General features: G+C 51.5%; 1 protein-coding gene across 2 annotated transcripts in view; it reads right to left on the reverse strand.

The window, feature by feature from the left end:
• The window catches only part of PLEKHD1 (pleckstrin homology and coiled-coil domain containing D1), a 33,386-nt gene that overhangs the window by 4,611 nt on the left and 5,748 nt on the right, over positions 1-23,027 (reverse strand). For both annotated transcript variants that reach the window (XM_043921000.1, XM_043920999.1), the window contains 7 exons: positions 12,581-12,674; positions 12,172-12,261; positions 11,877-11,953; positions 10,957-11,048; positions 9,728-9,780; positions 3,136-3,230; positions 1,372-1,465 (listed from right to left, as the gene is read on the reverse strand). In XM_043921000.1, coding sequence (XP_043776935.1) covers positions 1,372-1,465; positions 3,136-3,230; positions 9,728-9,780; positions 10,957-11,048; positions 11,877-11,953; positions 12,172-12,210 — 450 coding nt within the window. In that variant the 5' untranslated portion in view covers positions 12,211-12,261; positions 12,581-12,674. The remainder of the gene's footprint in view (positions 1-1,371; positions 1,466-3,135; positions 3,231-9,727; positions 9,781-10,956; positions 11,049-11,876; positions 11,954-12,171; positions 12,262-12,580; positions 12,675-23,027) is intronic.

Raw genomic sequence — 23,027 nt, forward strand, 5'->3', positions numbered from 1 at the left:
ATTCTGGCCAGTGAGGCCCTCCTTACTTAATCCTCTAAGGGACACTTGAAATGTCTTCATTCATCCCTTGAGGTCAACTAGGATCTCCCTCCTCCCACTGAGGCAAGGCTACTCCTCCATCGAGGGAGTCAGGGAACAGCCCTGCATGGCTTCCAGGGGACCCAAAGTCCAAGGGCGCCACGAGGTTCTGGGTGCTTGTTCCTCCAGGGACAAGTGAGGGGAATGTGTTGGGCTCATGTGAAAAACACCCAACAGGAACCAGCCCAAGAGCAGACTTAGACATTCTCTCCACTTATCAGACTGGGATCTTGTACTACTCAGAAATTCTGGAGTTGAAATTACCCGTAAGAACCACCTCCTGTGATGTGGGACAGGGAAAGATAAACAAATCAAAGACGCCACTAACAAAGCCCCATCAGTCAAGGGAGAATAGAAACCTCGCAGTCTACAAGTCTTGAATTTTGTAACCATCACGGATCCCCCACGACATGCCAGGCTCACTCGAGGTACTGGACTTGGAGGGGCCTTAAGACACAGTCTACTGATGCCCACCATTTGGAAAACACAATCTCATGTGTCAAGCGCATTCACAGATGCACTAAGTGTGTGGGACCCAGAGCTCAGAGCAAATCCCTCCCCTAGAACAGTCAGGGAGGCTTGACTAAGGTGATACTCGGGCCGAGTCTTAGACAGATGAGAGCATTCTCCAGGCGGAGAAGAGGGCAGAGCACAGTCTGGGCAGAAGGAACAGTGTGGGCAAGGATGGGGAGGATGAAAGGTGTGGCTTCCTGGGAGCATGTGTGCTTAGTGGTCTGAAGCTGGGGTTGGGATATCGTTGTGCTGGGAGGGGCAGCAGGGGGAGAGGGGATAGGAGGGGAGGAGAGGCTGGGGCCGGAGTGGGCACTTGGACGTGCTAAAGTGTCTACCCTCTCTCCTTTGCACATGCCACTCCTCCTCCCTCACAACTTGTGTGGAATCAAATGGATTTTCCCTCCTGCTCAATTTCACCCCCGGAGCAGCTAAGTGAATGAGTCACAGGAAGGAAGTGGTGGGTCACCTTGCCCCCGGCCCTAATCAATCCTCTGTCTGGTGTAAAAATATAAGCACTGAAGACGGTAGATTTCTCAAGGCCATAGTCACCATAAAGGCAAACTTGAATTTGCCCTTCTGGGTCCTGCTTTGGGCCTCATGTGTCAACTAGAGTTCCCAATGGTCCACAGAGACGAGACCCTTTACATCAGCACCCCTTCATGCCCTGTTTTCCTTGCAGATAACCCTCTAGAGAAACACTGTTGGGAAAAAACTGCTTCATGTGGCCCAACCAACCAGCCTGCCTCCTTCCAGGAAACCAGCCCGCCAGGGGCCCCTCACCTCCAGGGTCTGCTGTAAGGACTCTGTGAAGTGTCTTAGCTCCTTTTTCTCTTGCTCCACGCCCTTGAGGCATCTTGCAGTCAGCTCAAGCTCCCTGTGGGGACAGAAGGCAGGGTATGGCCGTGCCCACCCCTCCCAGCCCCGGTGTGGCTTCCATCACACCTCCCTGTATGACTCAGAGGGTTCTCTGCAGGCCAGCTCCTCACACGGCTGGTCCTGCCAGCAGCTGCAGGGGCCCTGGGCTGAATGAAGGAAATCCCGGCCAAGTGAGGCTGAAGTCACCTGCTCCCGGTACACATGAATCTGTCAGAGTAAATCCAGGGCCACCCGAAGGGCAGAGAGGAGAGCTAGAGAAACGAAGCCTCACTCCCTATCTTCCCAGGACAGCTCTTGCTAGAACCTATTCACCCTGACATGGGACGTGGCTGAGGCCCTTCTCTGGGGTGACACACTCCTTGCTGCTATCTTAATAAGCCTGGGTCCCCTTCCCCTTGCTTGGGATGTTTTTCCTTTCTGCCCAATTTTCAAACTCCTACCACCCCTCAGGACCCAGCTCAATTTAACGTGTTGAAGCCCACAGGCATCATAAATATATATATATATCTTAGGTAGGGAGTCTGTTCTATGCCTTTGAGCACCTGTTTGTACATTATGGGAAGTACTGTTGATATTTCCTGGGTGTGAGTCTGGTTTTCCCAACCAGATCCTCAAGGGAGGAGACTTATTTTCCATTCCAGAGTCTGGGACAAAAGTACTTCCAGGTACTTCCAGGCTATTAGCTGCTGAGTTTCCCTGAGCTTCTCCTGCCCCAAAATACATGTCCAGTGACTTTCTTTTATAGGGCTGTTACAAGAAAAATCCTTCTCGGCTATCATTGATAATCAGTAGTGGTCATGGTGGTGGTGATGATGGTGACTACAACCAAAACCACCTACAGTACCCAGAGCAGCTGTCTCCAAGTTCATCGATTGACTGCATCAGAATGACCCGGAAAACTTTTTAAAATATAGATTTCTGGGTTCTACCTTCAGCAGATTCTATTAATAATCCTCCTGTGTGTGCTGTTTAGTTGCTCAGTTGTGTCTGACTCCTTGCAACCCCATGGACTATAGTCTACCAGGCTCCTCTGTCCTTGGGATTTTTTCAGGCAAGAATACTGGAGTGGGTTGCCATTTCCTCCTCCAGGGGATCTTCCCGACCCAGGGATTGAACCTGTGTCTCCTATGTCTCCTGCATTGCAGGCAGATTCTTTACCTGCTGAGCCATGGGGGAAGCCCTAATAATCCTCTTAGATGATTATAATGTGCAACTGGGTTTGCAAACCATACACAGACAAAAAAATCCCAAGGGACAGGCATCATTGGCCAGAACGTGAAGACACTGTGCAGAAAAGACAGGGAATGTTGGTGGGGGGGGGCTCTTGGCCAGGGGCACCTCCAGACAAGCCTGTCCTGTCCACCCCGGGGTAAGGGAGGTGTGACCCAGCAGGAGGGCCTCGCTGCTGGTGGGGATGTCTGGTTGGGACCTGCCCATGCCTCACACTCCACCGGGCAGAAGTGACCCCTTGGTGTGGGGTCTACGGCTTTTTTCTAGGCCTCCCAAGGCCTGGAGCTTTGGGAGGTGGGGTCCAAACTAAGTCACTGACCAGTGAGGATCTCCTGGGGGCAGGCCTCACCAACCTGGCGGGACACACGGGCCTCACCCGTCCTAGCCTGGGCGCACTTTCCTCCCCTCACCCCCGACCCACCAGGGCACCACGGCCACCTCTTGATCTGTTCCTGCTCCATCCTCAGCTCCTGTACCACCTCCTCAAACTGCTGCTTCTCGGCCTCCAGCACCTGATTCAGGCGCTCAAGAGCCTGAAGAGAATCAGAGAGGAAGAGAAGAGTCAGAGACAGCAAAGGGGCCCTGGGGCCAGGAACCCCCACTCTCACCCAGAGGACACCCTGGGATTCAGTACCATCTGTACCAGACTCAGAATTAAGCCCTGAGGAGTCCTGATCCCACTCAGTAACACACAGTCTCAGTGAAACCAAGATCTGTGATGCGCTGGGCTCATTTACAACACCCTCAACAAAAGAATATATATACAGACATATAATTGAATCACTTTTGTTGTACGCCCAACACTAAAACAACATTATAAATCAACTATACTTCAACAAAAATTTTAACAATAAACAAACAAAACAAAACCAAAACACACTTAGCATGCTGAGGGCAGGGTTTAGAAATTATCCCAACATTAGTTCTCAGACTGGCGTGCTTGCATCCTAGGTTGCTTCGCTCATGTCAGACTCTCTGTGACCCTATGGACTATAGCCCGCGAGGTTCCTCTGTCCCTGGGATTCCCCAGGCAAGAGTACTGGAGTGGGTTGCCATGCCCTCCTCCAGGGAATCTTCCCACCCAGGGATTGAACTGGTGTCTCTTAGCCTCCTGTACTGGCAGGTGGGTTGTTTACCACCGGCACCACCTGGGAAGCCCTCTTATGAATGGATGTTTGGTAAAGAACCTGCTAATGCAGGAGATATGAGAGACATGGGTTCATTCCTGGGGTTGGGAAGCTCCCCTGGAGAAGGAAACAGCAACCCACTTCAGTATTCTTGCCTGGGAAATCCCATGGACAGAGGAGCCTGGGGGGCTACAGTCTATGGGGTTGCAAAGAGTAGGATACGACTGAGCATCTGAGCATACTACAACATACTATGTTAATTTTAGATGTCTGCTCTGCTGGGCAGCTCCTGTCACTCTCACCCTAAGATGTATTGGCTGGCCCCCAAGCCCTGGAGTGAAATGTGTGGGTGTACATTTCCATTAAAGATCTCTGGAGTGGCATCTGTTAGAAGTGACAAAGAAAAGCCATTTTCAGCCCCGAAGTCACAGAATAAAGACTTTTTTCTCAAGGCATCCAGGAAACAATGTGCTTTGGGGGCAGCTTCCCCTGGACTCATCCCCAAGGGAACAGGTGAGCCAGAAAGCCCAGGACTAGCTGGCCCAGGGAACCAGACCAGCTCCTTCAGGACTGCTGGCAAGCACAAGTGTTTTCCCAGCAAGCAGGTGCTCCCCCAGGGGTCCTGTATTCCCAGAGCTCAGTAACAGGTAGCAGTGGTGGGTACACGTCCAGCCACGGGTGATTAGAAGCATTTTGTGACAACTGTTTTGTTCCTCCACATTTTACGCTCTGGGAGGATATTATTTCTAGATGCACATTCTCTCTTATCTTATAGTTCTGAATTACGCCCTCATTTTTCATGGAGAGGCTTTGTTCTCAAGGATAATGGAAACCCCTCCTGGGAGGTGGGGGTGGCTGGCTGTAGGGGGAAATTGCCCTTGGCTTTGAGGAAAATCCGAGAAGGAATAAAACCCAAGGAAAGGGAAGAGTCCGATTCTAAACCCTATGTCCTTCACCCCTAAGCTTCTTACCCCAAAAGTTGCTATTTTTTTCCTTCTAATTGTTACTGGCATTTTGGGTGTGGCTCATAAGTGTCATCCCTGGCTGCTCACAGGGCTCTGACGCCCTCACGACACAGTGCGTGGCCACAGCCCACCTGTAAAAGTTGGGAGGCCCGTGGGTCTGGCCGAGGCCGGTGGAACGTGAACAGAAGTGCGTCCCTCCAGGCAGACACCCTTTACAGACGGCGTGACACGCTGTGTTCCCTTCCCTACCACGTCAGCCAGTGCTGCCGCTAACAGTGGAGCCTCCGAGAGCCCGGGTTTCCCCGAGTGAGGAGGCGTGGAGCAGAGCCCCACGCTGAGCCATGAGGCTGAGTGAGAAGTAGACCCTTGCTGTTCAAAAACCACTAATATTTTGGGGTTGTGTGTGATGGCAGCAGACACAGCCACATATATATAAATATATATATATATATATACACATATATATAAATATATACAGCCACAATATATATATAAATATATATACACATATATATATAAATATATATATATACAGCCACAATATAATATAAATATACTTAAAATTTTATTCTTATAGACCTCCCTCTTTTTAATGCAAGAGGAGTTCAGAGTTACAAAAAGTTTGAAAGCCTCTATTTTCACACATTCTCAGTAGCTGACCTATGGTGTTGTGAAGGACGATAAACAGTGATGTGGCCTCAGATTCGTATTTCCTCTCTCTGGTGACCTCTACCTGCTGCGGCAGGGCTGTTACAGGCTGGAGGCATCCCTGGGCTTAGACCTGAGAAGTCACAAGGGCACTTGGCTCTTATGGGCACCTGGCTTTTGCTGCTTCAGAACAGATCAGATAGGACCTGACTGGAGGACACCCTCCCACGGGCTCAGCCTCTTGGCCTGGAGAGCCCCCTTTTCCAATACCCCAACCTGCAATTATTTCCCTTTACTTACTATTACCCTGTGATATCTTTTTATAATTGAAAATGAGAGAAAGTAAATTATGAAAACCCCATGTAAATGTCCATACTCTGCTAGTGGGAGTGTCAATAGGTACATATTTTTAAAAAGCAGTTTGGCCACATGCATCAGAAAGTCTAAAAGTTCTTGTCCTTTGAGTCAGTAATTCCACTTATAGGAATCTATCCTAGGGAAATAATTAGAAAACTAGACCAAGATTTATATACAAAGATGTTCGTTCACTGTGGCATAATTTATAATAGTGAAAACAGCCTAGATGTCCAAAAGTAGAAGATTAGTGAACATCACATATGATGAATCAGTGCTTGGTCATTAAAACTGACATTTTCAAAAAATGTTGAATGACGTGGAAAATTGCTGAAGGTATAGTGTTAATGAAGGTAAAATGAAAGATATCATGAAAAAGCCCATAAAACTGAGTATCTGATATGACCCTATTAGGTTTAAAATATATATAAGAATAATCTACAGGAACAAAGACAAAGGAAAAATGCTGAATTGACAGTAATTGTCTGTGGAGTTGTAGAGTTAAAGGTAAAACTTGTTTTCTTCTTCACGTTTTCTAAGTTTTCTACGAAGAGCATGATTTCTACCATTTCTACCATTATGGGGGAAAGGTCTATATTAAAGAGCAAAAAGAAGGAGAATCTTCTTCCTGGATGCTCACGTCTTTCCCACTTTCCATTTCATCCCAATGATTCTTAAATGATGTCCAAGTATAGCCTAAGAATGCTGATTGAAGTGGTACACACAGTCTATAAACCTGAAGCAGCTAGAAGCTCCTGTTCATGCAGCCCAAGATGACACTAGTCTGAGGCCCTCCTGCCACTGGCTGCGGTCAGCTAAGACCCACGGCAGCTAAGTCTTCATCCACCACATCATGCTCCTTCAGTGACTGTTGGACTTACTTAAGTTGCCAAAGTATGAGGTTGGAAAGAAGTCGGTAGAAAGCAGATTCCAGTTCTATGGAAAGAAGAGCTTTCAAATAATGGAACAATAATGCAAAGGACACCTCCAAAGCTGCCCGTGGCAGAATCAGGATCAACAACCATCAGGGAGGTCACCTGAGAATCTCACCTGAAAGGGAGGGGTCCTTTCCAGCTCCGAGAGTCTGAGTTCTGACTGGGAGCACTCTGCCTGAAGGGTCCTGGGCATTGATGATTTCCCGTGTGCCTGCCCACGTGCCAGGTTGAGCTCTCACAGTGCAATCAGAAGAGGAAAGGCAGGCCAGCTGCCCTCCCCCAGGGGATAAGAGTGATGAGACCAGGCCCAACGGAGCCAGGGACACCTGAGGGGCCTGTGCCCAAGGAAGGGCATGGTCTTCTGGAGAAACGCAGAACCTTGTTTTATTTTGTTTTTGTCTGCACCACGCGGCAAGCGGAACTTCATGGACCAGGGATCGAACCCACGCCCTTTGCAATGAAAGCGCAGAACCTTAACTACTGGACCACCAGGGAAGCCCTAGAGGCATTATCTTCTGATCTCAGGGCAGAAGACGGTGCCCTCTGAACCCTCAGCTCGTGCCCCTTGAGTTCCTGGCCCTTTCTACCTCGCGCAGGATGTCAGAGCTACACTATCACACAGCGCCCATTGGCCCGGGCCTTGCCGGTCCACAAAGCACCTCCTGCCTTGTATTTCAACGAGCCCCACAGCAACCTGGGAGCCAGCCAGGCGTAGCCATCACTGTTACTGGAGCAACACAGAGGCTAATGTGCCCACAGTCACACAGTCAGTGATAGATTGCTACCAGACCCTGTGTCTCCTTTTAAGCCAAACTACCTCTTAAAGATCAGAGAATCTTCAACTTATCACTGGGCCAGGGTGCCACATGCCTTTCTAAGTGGCCCATGCAAGGCCTCCCAGAGCATCTCTGTGACCTGGATGCAGATGGGAAAGGAGAAGGGGGCAGGTGGATCCATAATCTAGATGAACAAGGTAAGGAAGGGAAACCCTCGATAGAATGACTCCGTGAGTTCTATTCTCCATCTAGAGCACACAGCTGACCCGGAAATGTGAACTTGAACACACTCCTCTCCCTCCTGCCAGCCCGGGGCAGCCTTCACTGGGGCACCAGCTGGACTCAAGTGAGTCTCACTCACATTTTGTACCCAAAACCCAGGAAATTCACAGCTGGCCGGCCTCCCTCCTTCAGCGTGCTACGGCTTTAAGCGAGGCCTGTGAGCAGTGGGTCTCTGCTGGCCTCATTTCCTGGCTAAAGACCTAGATAGAGTGTCTAAATTTTCCTCGGGCTGACTGCTGCCCCAGATTTAGCCTCTCTGATGGATAAGTCTGTCTCCCCCTGCCAGTGGCTGTATCTGTCACTCCATCCCATCCCCTGGCTTCCTAAATTACCTGCCTTTAAGTTGCTGACAGTCTAACACATCTCACTTCTCAAAATGCACAGAACGGTCTGAAGAAAATGCTCACACTCTAATACAGGAGGGATCCATTTGAGAGCCTGACCCTGGGGGCCCACACATAGCCAGGGGGAGAAGGCTCAATGCTGTCACCACGCCAATCCTCAAATCCATGCAATCCTAATAAAAATCCTCAGTAGATTTCCTGCTCTGTTTGTTTGATTGGTTGGATTTTTGTAATTGACAAAATGGCACTGAAATCCAGCCGGAAGAAAAAATGGGTGAGAATATATGATAACATTTTAGAAGAAGAAAAATGAGGGTGGACTGTCCTACTGGTTAAAAATCAAGATGCAAAGTAAAATTATACAAATTAAAAATATTAAGTCATTCCACAACATTATTGAGTGCCCATCCTAGGCCAGGTACTCTGAAAGGCCCCAGGAGTATTCAGGGTGCAACAGTGCCATGATGCTTCTTTTTTTTTCCGTGATATGCTTCTTGACTGTCAGGCCTGTTCCCAAGCCCAGGGAGGGTGGTTGGGAAGGGTGAGAGGTTTGTGAGAATCAAGTCAGAGAAGCAGGCACTGAGCCCGGGCGGACAGGCCCAGCCCTGAACTTTCCTGGGAGAGATAAGCAACAGGAACCAAGCAAAGAGAAGTGGACCAAATCAGGCCCTCCCTCTGTGGGTGCTTCAGGGCATGCCACTCTGCGGCTTGGAGCTCAGGCAGTTGGCAGTTCAATTGTAGGATGGGCTCATAGTTAACAATTGTAATACTAACAAACACAAATGTTCATTAAGCATGTACTCTGTGCTAAGCACTTTATATATAACATCTCACTTAATCCTCCAAACATACCTGATAAGATGGGTTCTATTATTATCCCCATTTTTCAAATGAGGCTATTAATGTTCAGTGAGGTGGGGTAACTTGCCCAAGGTCACACAGTCAGAAGCAGTGAAGGTCCAATCCAGACACAGGCAGCCTGGCTCCACTGATAACCACTACCCCACCCTGCCCTTCATGACTTCTCAGAACAGGCAAGGCCCAGGGCTTCGTGGAGATCCCAAATAGCATGGACTTTAGCAGCCCTCGCCTTTAAACGAGGCAAGGGTTAGGGTTAGTTGCCTCCAGCCAATGCTTGGCCTCCTTAAAACTTGTATCTCAACATTTAGAGGATGAAGGAACCTCTGATATCTTCCAACCCAGTCACCTTTATGGGGCCAGAAATCCCTCTGTGGATGAAAAAGGCCGCCTCAGCCTTCTGTGAATATCAGTAGTGACACGAAGCTCGTTGCCTCCTGACACAGCTTATAAAATTTCTGAATGGCTCTTTCTTTAGAAAGTGATCACCTACTCTTCTGACTTTTCTCCCTGGGGACTGGTAAAGAGAAACACACGTCTTGCCAAAAAGCGACAGCAAGTCCCAAGCACTGTCATTTCAGTGCCTTCCCTGCTCTGCCCGTCTGATTTCCCAGCAGGTTGCCTGGGAACCCGTCTCCCCTACACCCTTCCTTAATGCCAGAAACACAGGTCAGCGCACAGCGGCTGTGAAAGGGCCCATAGAGCAGGAGGCGGTGGGGAGTGGCCTCGATGTGCCCCTACCTCTCTCTGCTCCCTCTGAAGGCAGAGTTCTTCAGTCTCTTCCATCAGTTTGTCTGCCAAAACAAGGATACACACTCTCACGAGATGCTCACTGCAGATCCAGTCCTGAGGGGTCACTGTCTGTGATCACCTCCATCACCCCCAGCTCCTTCCAAGGATGAGGTTGGCACTGCTGGGCCTCCCAGCTGGGAGAGCGACCAGCTCCTGGGGCTGCAAACTCTGAGTTGGCCTGATCTGCTACCTTCCTCTCCTGGCAATGACCCTGCATTGTGCATTCACAAGACAATGACAGCTCATCTTTGGAAGCTCAAGTGGGTCTCTGCACCCCCAGGGTGCTGTTAACCTTTGCACTTATTTCTGGTGAGTGAGGCAAGGCAGGTCCTGGGGGCAGAGGGTGTCTAGAGCAGGCAGAGGGGAGTCAGTGCTCTGGTCCCCACACATTTAAGGAGGCAGCAAGGGAGAGGGTCCCAGGCAAAGGACCAACCTCCCAGACTAACTGTCTTTCTCAAACAGAGCATGCCTACCAGCTAATCTCGTTGGAAAAGATCCTGATGCTGGGAAGAATTGATGGTAGGAAGAGAAGGGGGCGACAGAGGATGAGATGGTTGCATGGCATCATCTACTCGATGGACATGAGTTTGAGCAAACTCCAGGAGACAGTCAAGGACAGGGAAGACTGGAGTGCTGCTGTCCACGAGGTCTCAAAGTGTCAGACCCAACTTAACAACTAAACAACAACAACCGCTAGCCAATAAGGGGCACCTGGGCCTAGAACCTTAAAGAGGGCTGGGGGTGAGAACTGGGGTCTGGGGGCAACATCCTCTCCATTTGTGGGGCTCTTGCTGCAGAGCTGACACAAGTGTTTCTAGGCATTTCCACCACCTCTAAAAGTTGGGGTCTGATTTTGTCTCCAGTTTAAGGGTGAGGAAACTGAGGCTTAAGAGGAACTGCCTAAAGATCCACACAGCTGATGCATAAATGACAAAGTTGGGTCCAAAGCTCCGGCTCCTAACCACTAGGCTCTCCTGCCTCCTGTCATGCCAACCCAGAGGACTCGTATCATGCCATACAGCCCCCCCAGGCTCCGGGCTGGTCTCCGGCTCCTTGGAGCCTGCTAAACCCCTACCCAAGAAACCCTCCCTCAGCCCTGCACCAAACCTTAGGCTGCAGCCCCCGGCCCTGAAATGCTATCACCAGGGAGCCTGTTTGCAGCCCATCCCTCAGCCAACCTAAATACTCCTGCTTCTCCTTGGCCAACTGCAGCCCCTGGGCCTCCAGGCTTTTGATCATGGCTTCTCCCAGCTGGGCATTCTTCCAAGTCCTGGGGAGGGAGGGCAGATGGAACAGGAGAGAAGAGGAAGACACACACAACTGTTAAAACAGAAGGCTGGAGGAGAAAGAGAATGTGCATAGCGTGTCCTCGTCATCCTCTCTCCTCCAGAATCCCAGCTCGCACCCACCCTGGTCCCCGTGACTGGCCATGCCACCAACATTGATCCATTACAGTCCCCGGAGGGTGCCCAGGCTGCAAAGTGGGCCACTGGGAGCTGGGCCAATAGCACTTTGGGAGCAGGAAAGAGATTGCTTCCTGGGCTGCTTTCTAGACCACTGAATGCCTATCACCTGCCAAAAGGCCTGGCCCAGGGCACCATTCAGAATTATTTGTGGAACTGAAAGCACAGCCCAGCATGAATAGGCAGGGGCCGAGACAGGGATCTGTGAGCAAATGGGCTGGAGGTTTCTGTACCTCCATCTACAAACCACTGGTTTGTGCTAGGATTAACTAAGGGCCTGGGGAGATGGGATGGGTGTCAGGAGGCTGCCAACTTCTCCTAATGACACCGGATTTGCTCCTGAGAGTGGGGGACAAATGGTGCCTACGTGTGCACTTGTGACTAAACCAGCAAAGCTCATTTTGCTCGAATCTCACTTAGAAGACTCCCCAAAGATGCTCTAAATCTGGTCTGTCTCCACTCCCCACACAAACCAGCTCCCCCCAGCCCTGTGCTCCCCACCCACCCTCTCCCAGGATGTCTGTGTTTCCACCAGGATCCCAATCGAGAGGCAGGGAGGTCAGGGTTGGCCCAGCCCACACTCTTTCCCCTTCCAGACCCTCAGGCTGCCCCCCTTCCTGCCCAGGTGCACTTACACCTTCCCAGACTCCTGCAGCATCTCCAGCCACTGGGTCTGCTCAAACTCCGACTCGGCGGCCAGCAAGATGGTCCCCTGCCAGGAAGAGAAGACACTGGTGCACCTGAGAAGAGCCACCCCGCGTGCCACCACTCGGCCTCTGCAGGCCTGCTCTGCGTTCTCACCCACGTCCCCAAGTCACTGACACTCTTCTCAGGCCAGCCCACTGGAGGGGATGCCCCGGGGGAGCCTGGGGTCCCAGGGAATCTGCTCTGTCTCTGCGGAGCCCTGGCCAAGCAGAGAGCCTTACTCACATGGAAATCCTGGTGGGAGATTTTCATGGCGTAGGGCATGCTGGGCTCTTCCTTGGCCTCCACCAGGCAGCCACCCAGAGGGATGACACCCTGAGAAAGAACCAGAACAGTGGCCCGCAGCCCCCACCCAGCCCAGGTCACCGAAGGCCTCTGGGAGCCTTCAGCCAATATCCAGGTGTTGCTAAAGGCTCGAAGCTAGAAGCCAGACCAGAACTCTCCCAGAGGGACACAGGAGGGACACTGCCTGGGAGGGGGCCAGGGTGGTTTCTGCACCCCCCCCCCCCCCCCCCATAAGACTTGCCATGAGACCAGGGCAGGACACCAGAGAGCACCCTCCCCTCTGGGGACACCGTCCCCCATTGTTCCCACTGGGCCCTCCCGCACTGTGTCCTGGGGAGAGGCCCCTCACCTTGGGATGGATGTTGAAGTATTTATTGGTTTCAAAGCTCTTTTTTTCGCTCTCAGAGTAGTAAAGAAGGAAGCTCTCTTTGATGATGAAAAACCTATAGTGGGTGGTGGGGAGGAGGGGAAAACAGGAGAAAAGGGGTGAGGTTTCTTGGAATGACAAGAGCACCCTTGTGCTCATGTGGGGAGACCATGAGGACACCACTCAGACTCATCCTTGCCAACTTACGTGCCATATCCAGGCAAAGTCCTCAGCTGGCCAGGCCCCCACCAATAGGCAGCCCACCCTCACACCAGTGGACAAGCGTAAGTGGGAGGCCCACAGGCAGCCTCCCGCAGCTTCACAGCTGACTCCTCCAGCCCCCCGAGCCGCCACCTTCGGCACAGGGGGGTATCTGTGGTCCTTCCCCTCAGGTACCTTCAGCCCTGTGAGTCTACCCCAAGAGGGGCAGAAGAAGGGCTGGAGGACACACAGTTCCAAAGTGGGTCTTTTGACAAGTGGTCCTGAAGACGGGCCATCAAATGGCCTGTGGGTACCAGGCTGGTGAGGCCAGGCCTGCAGCCTACATGTGACACCTGCATTGCCTTCGGTCTTGGATGTTCCACACAGCCTCCTTCTGGGCCCTGGGGCTAACTTAGGGCTGCCCTGGTGGCTCAGACAGTAAAGAATCCACCTCCAATGCAGGAGATGTGGGTTCGATCCCTGGGTTGGAAAAATTTCCTGGGGAATGGAATGGCTACCCACTCCAGTATTCTCACCTGGAGAATCCCATGGACAGGGGAGCCTGGCCGGCTACAGTCCACGGGGTCGCAAAGAGTCAGACACGACTGAGTGACTAACACTTTCACTTTGGGATCTCTAGGCCTTTGGGGCTTTCTGACTTTGATGCCCACAGGCGGAGCTCTTGCATCCACCCAGGGGACTCTCATAGGACTGATGACTAAATAAGACACCAGGTGCCCTCCAGGAGAAGATCCAGTTGGACCTGAGAGCCCAGAGTGGTAGCTCCATCCTCCTGGGGCAGCTGCTAATGCCGCTGTCGGAGCCATGGGACTAGGGGGAGCCGGAAACACGGCTCAGATGGGCTCATGGCGGCCAACAGCGGGATTCTCCCCTGCTATGTGATCAGCGACATTGTATCGGTAGCTGATGTCAGTCAGAGTCGGAATATTTACACCAGGGAAATCATCAAATGCTACAAAACATCAACTGCTCCACCCCACCCCAACCCCAAGAGAGCAAGTGGTTAAACATTCACCGGCACACCCGGGTTGGACACACCCTCTTGGGAGGGACTCGAAAAGTGGCCGGTGAATCTCTGAAGGTGCCACCAGCCAAGGGGATCCTCCCGAGGCCACAGCTACAGTGGGAGGGTCGCTGTGACTGCCAACAGCTGCTGTCTCCCCTCCCCCAGGAAAGGAGCTCAGCTCTGTCCTTCACTGTGCACCCCACCCCAACCATGTTCTTTATTTGCATGGGCCCTCTCGGCCCAGCCAGACACTGCGGGCAGCTGTGGGCCTCAGAGGTGACATCCTGCTAAAGCCGACTCACCCCCCACCCCCGTGGAGGAAGAACACACGAATACCACCATCTGCAGAACAGCGGACACGTCCTGGGCCCCCTAGCACCTGACCCCTGCCCACCTTCTCAGCCTTCCTGCCACTTCTGCCTTTTAGCCTCTTGGCCCCACAAACCCTGAGCTCGCTGCCTCCTGCCTCACTCTGTCTTGCAGGATCCTGCGAAAGAGACCGCACAGTTTCCCAGGAGTGCCTACTCTCTCTCTTCACCTGGCTGAAACTGTCTCACCGTTGGTGACCAGCCCAGCCCACACTGCCGTATGAGCTCCTTCTGTCCGTGCTGACCGGCCGTGCACTTGGCACTGAGCACCACTGCCGCAACCTGGGTGCTCACTCTTGTCCGGAGGGCGTGTCATGGCCCCTCAGTCCTGTGGGACACGAGAGATGTCCTTTGACAGTTTCGAAGGAAATTCATAGAGTGGATAAGAACACAGAGCTGTCACTTCTCAGCCTGGGGTGGGGGGCAAGAGGGAGGGGCTAGATCAAGTAAGCTTGCCTCTCTGAGCCTCAGTTTATTCACCTGTAGAATGGGAGTGATAACACAGACCTCATCTGGTTATTGTGAGGATCAGATGAGGCTGTGCTCATCACTGCCAATTTGAAGAAGAGCCAGGACTGGACTGAGTGACACATCTCCACAGTCCTGTCACCCACAGAAAAATGGGAGGCAGGGGGCACAGGGCCGCCTCCTAGGGACCCTTACTCTCCCCTTTCGGTGGTTACTGAAATACTGCTATTGAATGAAGTGTGTTCCCCCAGATTCAGAAGTTGAAGCCCTATCCTCCAATGTGACTGTATCTGGAGAAGGGGTCTTTTTTTTTTTTTTAAGATTTTTCTTTGATGTGGACCATTTTTAAAGTTTCTATTGAATTTGTTACAATATTGCTTCTGTTTCATGTTTTGGTTTTTTGGCCCCAAGGCATGTAGGATCCTAGCTCTCCAATCCCAACCAGGGATCAAACCTGCAGCCCCTGCATTGGAAGGTAGACTCTTAACCACAGGACTACCAAGGCAGTTCCTGGAGATAGGGTCTTTAGACAGTAGTTAAGGTTACATGAGGTCAAGAAGTGGGGCCATAATCCAATCCTATTAAGACGAAGCATTTGCTCTCCCACTTGGCCCCTTGAGAACATAGTGAGAAGGCGGCTGTCGGCAAGCCAGGAAAAGAGTCCTTCCCAGAAAGAACCTGCTTATGTCAGCACCTGATCTCAGACTTTCAGCCTCCTAGGAAAATAAATTTCTGTTGTTGAGCAGAAGGGTTTAACAGTGTAACAGACTGTTTACTCAGTCTATGGTATTTGCCTGAGCTGACCAAGATGAATACTTTCTTGCCTTTGTGACACTTCTAGAGACCCCTCCTCCCTCAGAGCAAAGCACTGTGCCAGGGATTCGGTGAGGGTGGCAGACAGCTGGTCACTAGACACACAGACAGGGAGAGGACGGGGCTCTGGAGGCAAACAATCCCTATCCCTCAAGCCACAGCCTCCGGCCGGCTCCCAGCCTTGCAAAATCTTCCCTTCAAAGCTCCTCTACAAAACGAGGCCGCGCGTATCTGCCTCTTGGGGCTGCTATGAAGAAACGTTCATTGAGTCAACAAATAATCGCTGCACCCCTACCTGTGCCAGGCAATGTTCTGAGTGTTGGGGACAGAGGTGTGGACAAGAGAGACACAAATCCCTGTTCCCATAGAGCTTATACTTGAGTGTGTGTAGTGGGGATGCAGACAGTAAGTTAGAAAGAAAGACATGCCACATACCAGATGCTGATAAATGCTATGGAGGAAAATAAAGCAGGGGGAGCAATGGGGTGAGGGGTGGGTGGGGGAGGTGTTGTTGTTAAACAAAGTGGTCAAGGAGAGCCTGAAGGCATCATCTGTGGAAAGATAAGTGTTCCAGGCAGAGGAGCCACAGGTGCAAAGGCCCTGGATGGGAAGTGCGCCTGGTTCTGGAAGGAACTGCAGTGTGGCTGCAACAGAGGGAACCAGGTGGAAAGCAGATTGTGTAAGGCCCTGTTGGCTACTAGAATAGCATTAATGATAAAACTAACGTTTATTTAGCACTTACCCCAAGCAATACGTTATTGCAAGCAGTTACCTCTGTTAATGCATTTAACACTCACTATTATCCAACAAGGGCTTCCCTGGTGGCTCAGATGGTAAAAAATCTGCCAGAAATGTGGGAGACTTGGGTTCAATCCCTGGGTGGAGAAGATTCCCTGGAGAAGGAAATGGCAACCCACCCCAGTATTCTTGCCTGGAGAGTTCTGTGGACAAAGGAGCCTGGCAGGCTACAGGGTAGCAAAGAGTCATTGACGACTGAGCGACTAACATTTTCATTTTCCCATGAGGCAGGTGTCTGCATTTTCTATGGGCAGAAATGAAGCAGAAAGGTGACATGACCTGCTGAAAGTCAGACCACTAGTTGATAGAGGCTGATTTTTCCTCTGAGTAAGAGGGACAAGCCCTGGAGGGTTCTGAGAGGAGTGACATGATCTGACTCGCACTGCAGAAGGCTCAGTCTGGCTGCTGGGTTGAGGACAGACTGTTGCTGGGGGTTAGGGGGTAATGCGTGGGATCCCTTAGGGGCTGGGGCCACAGGAGGGACAGGAAAGGATCCAGGGGATGAAGGCATGAAAAGCCCTCCACATCTGTCTGCCACATTGGATGTCACTGCCGAATGTCACGGCCCTCCTCTCTGTGCCCTCTGAGAGGCAGGGGAAGACGGATGTCCAGGGCACGCTTTGTTCCAGACTTCGGCAGAGCTCGGGGCTCCCGTGGCCACAGGGGTCATGAAGGGTCACGTGCCACGCATGCAAAGCCTGGTCTGGTTGCAGCTGCTCTCAGTTTGCTTCGGGTGGGGATGGGAATCAAGGAAAGGAAGCTGGCATGGATCTGGAGGAGGAGGGTAACTCCCCAGCTGGCAAGGAGGAGGATCGCCCAACAAAGGGTACATCTGGCAAGTTCACTTCGAGGACCCAAAGGGCTGGCTTTGCTTGTAACCGTGTCTCAGGACCTGCCCGCTGCTCCAGCCAATGACTCTCAGCTTCCCTGCAGCAGGCGGGGGCCCAAGGTTAGAGTGCCCCTGCACAGAAGGATACTTCCTCTTCCTGCCCCTTCCTCCACCATCCCCTTACTCCCGGGGTTCTCATTCTGACCACAAGCCAGGGGCTGCCTCCTTCTGAGTCCTGCAGAGTTAGGCTCACTGAGTTGGGCTGGAGACAGTCACTGGTTGTTTAGCTGTTCTCATGGGCTGTTTTCCAAGCAGAGTGTGGAAGTGTTAGTTGCTCAGTTGTGTCTGACTCTTTGTGACCCCATAGACTGTAGCCCACCAGGCTCCACTGTCCATGGAATTCTCCAGGCAAGAATACTGGAGTGGGTTACCATTACATTTTCCAGGAGAGCTTCCTGACCCAGATATCAAACCCGGGTCACCGGCACTGCAGGCAGATTCTTTACTGTCTGAGCCACCAAGGAAGCCCTAGGTATCAGTATTTGATCCATGTAATAATCCCGGAAGGTAGGTCTTTTTGTTCCCATTTTACAGATGAGGAAACTGAGGCTAAGAGATGAAGCTACACATGCAAAGTCATATAGCCAGGGTAGAGGTGGAGGTGGGACTGGAAACACAGACAACAGCCTCCGTTCCTACTCCCATACCACACTGCCTCAGAAGCTGCTTTGGCCTTTGGGCCATCACCTGGGCAGGAAACAGATGGGCCAAAGGCAGTAGGTGTCAAGGCTGGGGTAGCCGAGCGTCAGAACTCTGCCACTTACCAGCAATGTGACCAGGGCAAGTCCTCTGATCTCTCTAGGGCTCTGGTCCCCCAGGGGAACTTGAAAACACTAATAGCACATATATCTCTTAGGGTTGTTGGGATAACGAAAAGAGTTGTTCACATAAAGTCTTCGAACATTGTGTGACACATGGTAAATATTCCTTAAACATTTACTTTTATTACTACTACAACTATTTATTATTATTAAGTTCAGTGTCTGCCGCTGCCTCCCCTGACCTCCTTTCCCATTTGTGCTCAAAAAACTCCTACTGGCAAGAGCCCTTGGCTTCAGCCCAGCTGGCCAACTCGCTGTCCTCCAAACACACAGCCCTTTCCTGCCGCCGCCCCTCCCCCCTGTCCAAGGCCCACCCTTCTACCCAGGCCAGCTTCAGTCCTGGGCAAAGCTTCGTCTCCAGTCCCAGCCCCTAGGGTCTCCCTGTCTAGTCCCAAGCTTCAGTGAAGCCCAGAGCGTGTGCATGAGTAAAAGGTCTGTGTCTGCCCTGGCTGCCTCTTCTCTCTGGTCTTAAAGAATTTCACCTCTAGATGGAGGAAAAGTTACCAGGTACTAAGATGCTCATGTTTCTAGGTGTTTTATTAATATTATCTTATCTAATCTCTCATGACAACTCTGAGAGTTGGGGCTGTATTCCCATTTCACTGGTGAGGGAATTGAGGCACAGAGAGATTCAGCAACTTGTAAGGGGCAGACCGGGAACTCAGCTGGTCAGCTTGTTACCATACCAGGTTCGTCTGCCCGAAGTGCAGCAAGCCAAATGCTAAGATGCTGAGGTTTGCAGCAGAGGAGCGTGTGTGTGGCGGTCAGTAGCTCGTGTTATGTATATAATAACACCACATCAGAAATTAAAACCTACTGTGAAAAAATTATGCAACTTGACTCCAACAAGTGTCACCCCCAGAACCTGGATTCTTAGGAAATATCTTCTCATGCATCCCATCAGGAAATAGGTCTATATTTGAAGGATTACTTAAACTGTCATTTTTTTTAAAAGATTTTCTTTCGTGATATGGAACCATTTTTAAAGTCTTTTATTTGCTACAATATTGCTTTTGGTTTTTTTATGTTTTGCTGTTTTGGCCCCAAGGTTTGCAGGATCTAACTCTCCAACCAGGGTCCGAATCTGCACCCGCTACAGTGGCAGGCAAAGTCCTAAACACTGGACGACTAGGGAAGTCCCCTAAACTGTCATTCTTTTGTGAGCTGGCTAGGATTTATATTCCTTCTTGTTAAAACTCTGTACTTGCTCTTTGCCACGTATCCTTAACTCTAATTCATATGATGATTATTCAAATAAAGACTAAGTGCCTGCCTTCAAAAGAGAAAAAACCCAGATCCAAAACATGGTCCCAAGTTTGCAATCAAATGCAAAACAATTCCATTCCTCTAATTCTCCATAGGCCTTCCACAGTTATCAGCAGAATGTAGTCCTCTTCTGTCAAAGCTGAGGAACTGAAGATAGGGGAGGACTGAAACCATGCCCCATGGGCTGAAAAAATCCATAACAGAAACTGGTGACTAATGCAAATTCTTGAGCTTGTCTTAACAGACCAGCAGATAAGGGAACAGCTTGTTTAAAAGCCCTCTGCTTGTAACACAACAAACTGGCTGAAACCGGGAGGATCCAACACATCTGATCAGAGTCTGCACAGAATAGACCTGCTCGCCCCACAGGTGACCGTCACAGCCCCAGGTTCCCTCCATATCAGACTTCCCTGGAATTTGCACCTGCCTTCCATAAAGAAGCATGTAACTCAGGTGCGCCTGTGCAGAACACAGACTCCTTCACCTCCTTCCTCCAGTCACCTCCCCCCATGCCTCAGATTCCCTTCTCGTTTAGACCATAAATACCCCAAGCTGCTCGCCTCTGGGGAGGCAGATTTGGGATTAACTCTCCCAACTCCTCACTTGGCTGCCTCGCGAATAAACCTTTTCTCTGCTGCAAAGCTGGGTGGCTCAGCATCTGGCTTGCTGTGTGTCAGGCCAGCAGAGTTGGCTGGGTATCACACCGACAAAGCTCAGGCTCTCAGCCGCTCTGCCCTCTGATGCCCAGCCCCCCTCACCACTCCTCTTGGCTCTTCTTAGCGCTTCAGACGTGGCATCGTGGTTTGTCTTCTTAGAGCTTCTCTCTGCAAAGTAACTGCAAGCCCCCGGCCAGCTCAAGTCAGAGAGCATGAGCGAATCTCCCAGTACACTTCTGGGCCCGGGGGCTTGATGATTTCCTGTCCTCAGGGAGCTTATAGGCAAACACCGATTGTACAAATCAATAATTTAAAATACAGCCAATGCTTATCCAGCTCCTCCTGTGTGCCAGGCACTGTTTTAATAACATGAGAATGGTTGTTAGCCATTCACTCCTCACATGAGCTAGATGAAATGAGTGGAGAACAGAGAGGTTAAGCAGCATGCCCCAGGTTACACAACTGGCCAGTGGGGAGCTGGGATCAATATGCAGCACCAGGGTGCCCTGCCACTTTGTAAGTTTGTATGAGATACAGAAAGAGGACAGAAGGGTGAGGAATGAATGGTTTGGGTGTCCAGCCCAGAATGTTCTCTGAGAGGGGGTGACAACCGAGCAGGGTTTGGAAGGATGAATAGGAGCGTCTAGGAAACTGAGGGGACGAGGGAAGTGGAGATGCATCTCAGACAGAAGGCGCAGCAGATGCAGCAAACATTGTGTTTCAAGGCTATCGGAACACATCTGGTACTGCTGGCAGCTAAGTGCCGAGGGGTGCGCAGTGGTGTCGCGGAGGGGAGTGAGAGGTGGGTTAAAGTCAAAGACAGCAGCGGGGACCAGGCGTGGGTGGGGCTTGTGGTCCCTGTGAGAAGGCGGGGCTCCTTGTGGCAGACGACGGGAGCTGCCAACGGGTGTCAAACAGGGCCCTTGTGAGGTCACCTGGCAGTTTTAGACATGGAGAAGGTGTCTCGGAGGGCTCCACAGCTGGGCAGAGGGGGCAGACTAGAGTTCTTGGTTGTTGCTGATACAAGTCAGCAGAGCTTGTTGAACAGACAAGCAAGGGAGAGCAGAGTCTGGGATGACACGAGGCCCAGGATGCTAGCTGAGCTGCAAAGCGGACGAGGTACCATCCGAGCTGAACCAGGGAGCCCAGGAAGGTTGTCCTTAGCTTTGCTTCCACCTTGACTCCCCTCCTAAGCACCCTGAAGGCAACAAGGGCTCAAGCAGAGTTTGATGGCCAACATGGGCCTCACAGTCGATCCAGCTGGAAATGAGCAATAAAGGCTACTTAGACCCGCAAATACCTTCTAAGTTGGGTGGGTCCTGGCAAAGCAAGGCGCATCTACACTGCTCCTGAATGTCTGGAGGTGCAAAGCCAAGTGTGAATGTAGGGGCTGGGAAGGGAGTTGCATCACAGAGAGAGACTTGGAGGGGGGGGGCAGTCCTGAAGGGCAGAGGGGAAGTGGGGTGAGGGGAGAGGGCAGAGGAGAGAGGATGCAGGGAAGATCCAAGAGCCTGGGTCCTACAGGGTCAAGAGACAGCGGAGAACAATCCCAGCCCTGGTGGTACTGAGATGCAGTGTCTGGAAGGCTCAGGAAACCAGGGAACTGACGCAACTAGGTGCTTGCAACTCTGGGATTCAAATACCTCTCCACCCTGTTCTTTGACAAACCTTCTCTTCACGCTGGAGCAGGAAATGGCAACCCACTCCGGTATACTTGTCTGGAGAATCCCATGTACAGAGGAGCCTGCTGGGCTACAGTCCATGGGGTCACAAAGAGTCGAACATTTACTTTCTCTTCACACAGTCTACAAGGCCCCCAGAAAGCTTGTGTGGAGGCTGGTGCATCAGTGTGGTGGTGGGGATGGAGGGGGAGACTGAGGAATGAGCCAGGGTCCATATCTGCTAATGCAACAAGGAGCGTCTACGCTGGGCAACCAGTTCACCCACAGATAAGGAAACAAGAACTCAGCCCCTAGGGATCAGCAGAAACCCTGGCCTGCGGAAGCATGAGAGGCCATGGGTTACACGTCCCAGGAAGGCAGGACACCCAGCCTGGAGGCCTCTCCCTGGGGGCACCGACATCCAGAACAGGAGCAGCACCCCGGCTTCCTCAGCCCTGAGCTCCTCGGGCACTGAGGAAAGGGGTGTGGGGTGTGGAGTCAAGCAGATCCTAGAGCTGGGGAAGGATGGCTTATCAGAAGTGTCCCTTTCAGAAGTGGCAGAAATGACACAGCTCCCAGTGCGTGTCCCTTTTTGCTCATTCCAGGCAGCCTGGCACACTCAGGGAATGCCCACCCTGGCCTCTGCTACTTGCCTGGCTCTAGGTCTGAGATGGCGGAGAAGGCAATGGCACCCCACTCCAGTACTCTTGCCTGGAAAAGCCCATGGACGGAGGAACCTGGTAGGCTGCAGTCCATGGGGTTGCCAAGAGTCGGACACGACTGAGTGACTTCACTTTCACTTTTCACTTTCATGCCTTGGAGAAGGAAATGGTAACCCACTCCAGTGTTCTTGCCTGGAGAATCCCAGGGACGGGAGAGCCTGGTGAGCTGCCGTCTATGGGGTCACACTGTGTCGGACACGACTGAAGTGACTTAGCAGCAGCAGCAGGTCTGAGATGGCAGGACAGCAGAAATCCTGCCTGTGAAGTACATGGGTGATGACAAGCGAGGGTTTATGCAAAGATCACCAAGTCCAGGGGGCTCCAAAAAATGTTAGCAGAGGGGATACATGTATACTCACAGCTGATTCACATTGTTGTACAACAGAAACTAGCACAACATCATAAAGCAATTGTGTGCGTGCTCAGTCATGTCCGACTTTGTGACCACATCATGGGCTGTAGCCCACCAGCCTCCTCTGTCCATGGGATTTCTCAGGCAAGAATACTGGAGGGGGTTGTCATTTCCTCCTCCCAGGGATCTTCCCAACCCAGGGACCAAACTGCGTGTCTTGTGTCTCCTGCTTTGGCAGGTAGATTCTTTACAACTTGAGCCACCTGGGAATTATACTCCAATTTTAAAAAATCAAAAGCAAGTTAGCAGAATTCTTTGAACAAGATAATAAAGACAAGCTTACTGTGCCAAGCAGGCAATAGTGCAGAGGCACTGGGTGACGCAGGA

This window comes from Cervus elaphus, chromosome 12 (genome assembly GCF_910594005.1).
Source record: "Cervus elaphus chromosome 12, mCerEla1.1, whole genome shotgun sequence".
NCBI classification, from domain to species: Eukaryota; Metazoa; Chordata; class Mammalia; order Artiodactyla; family Cervidae; genus Cervus; species Cervus elaphus.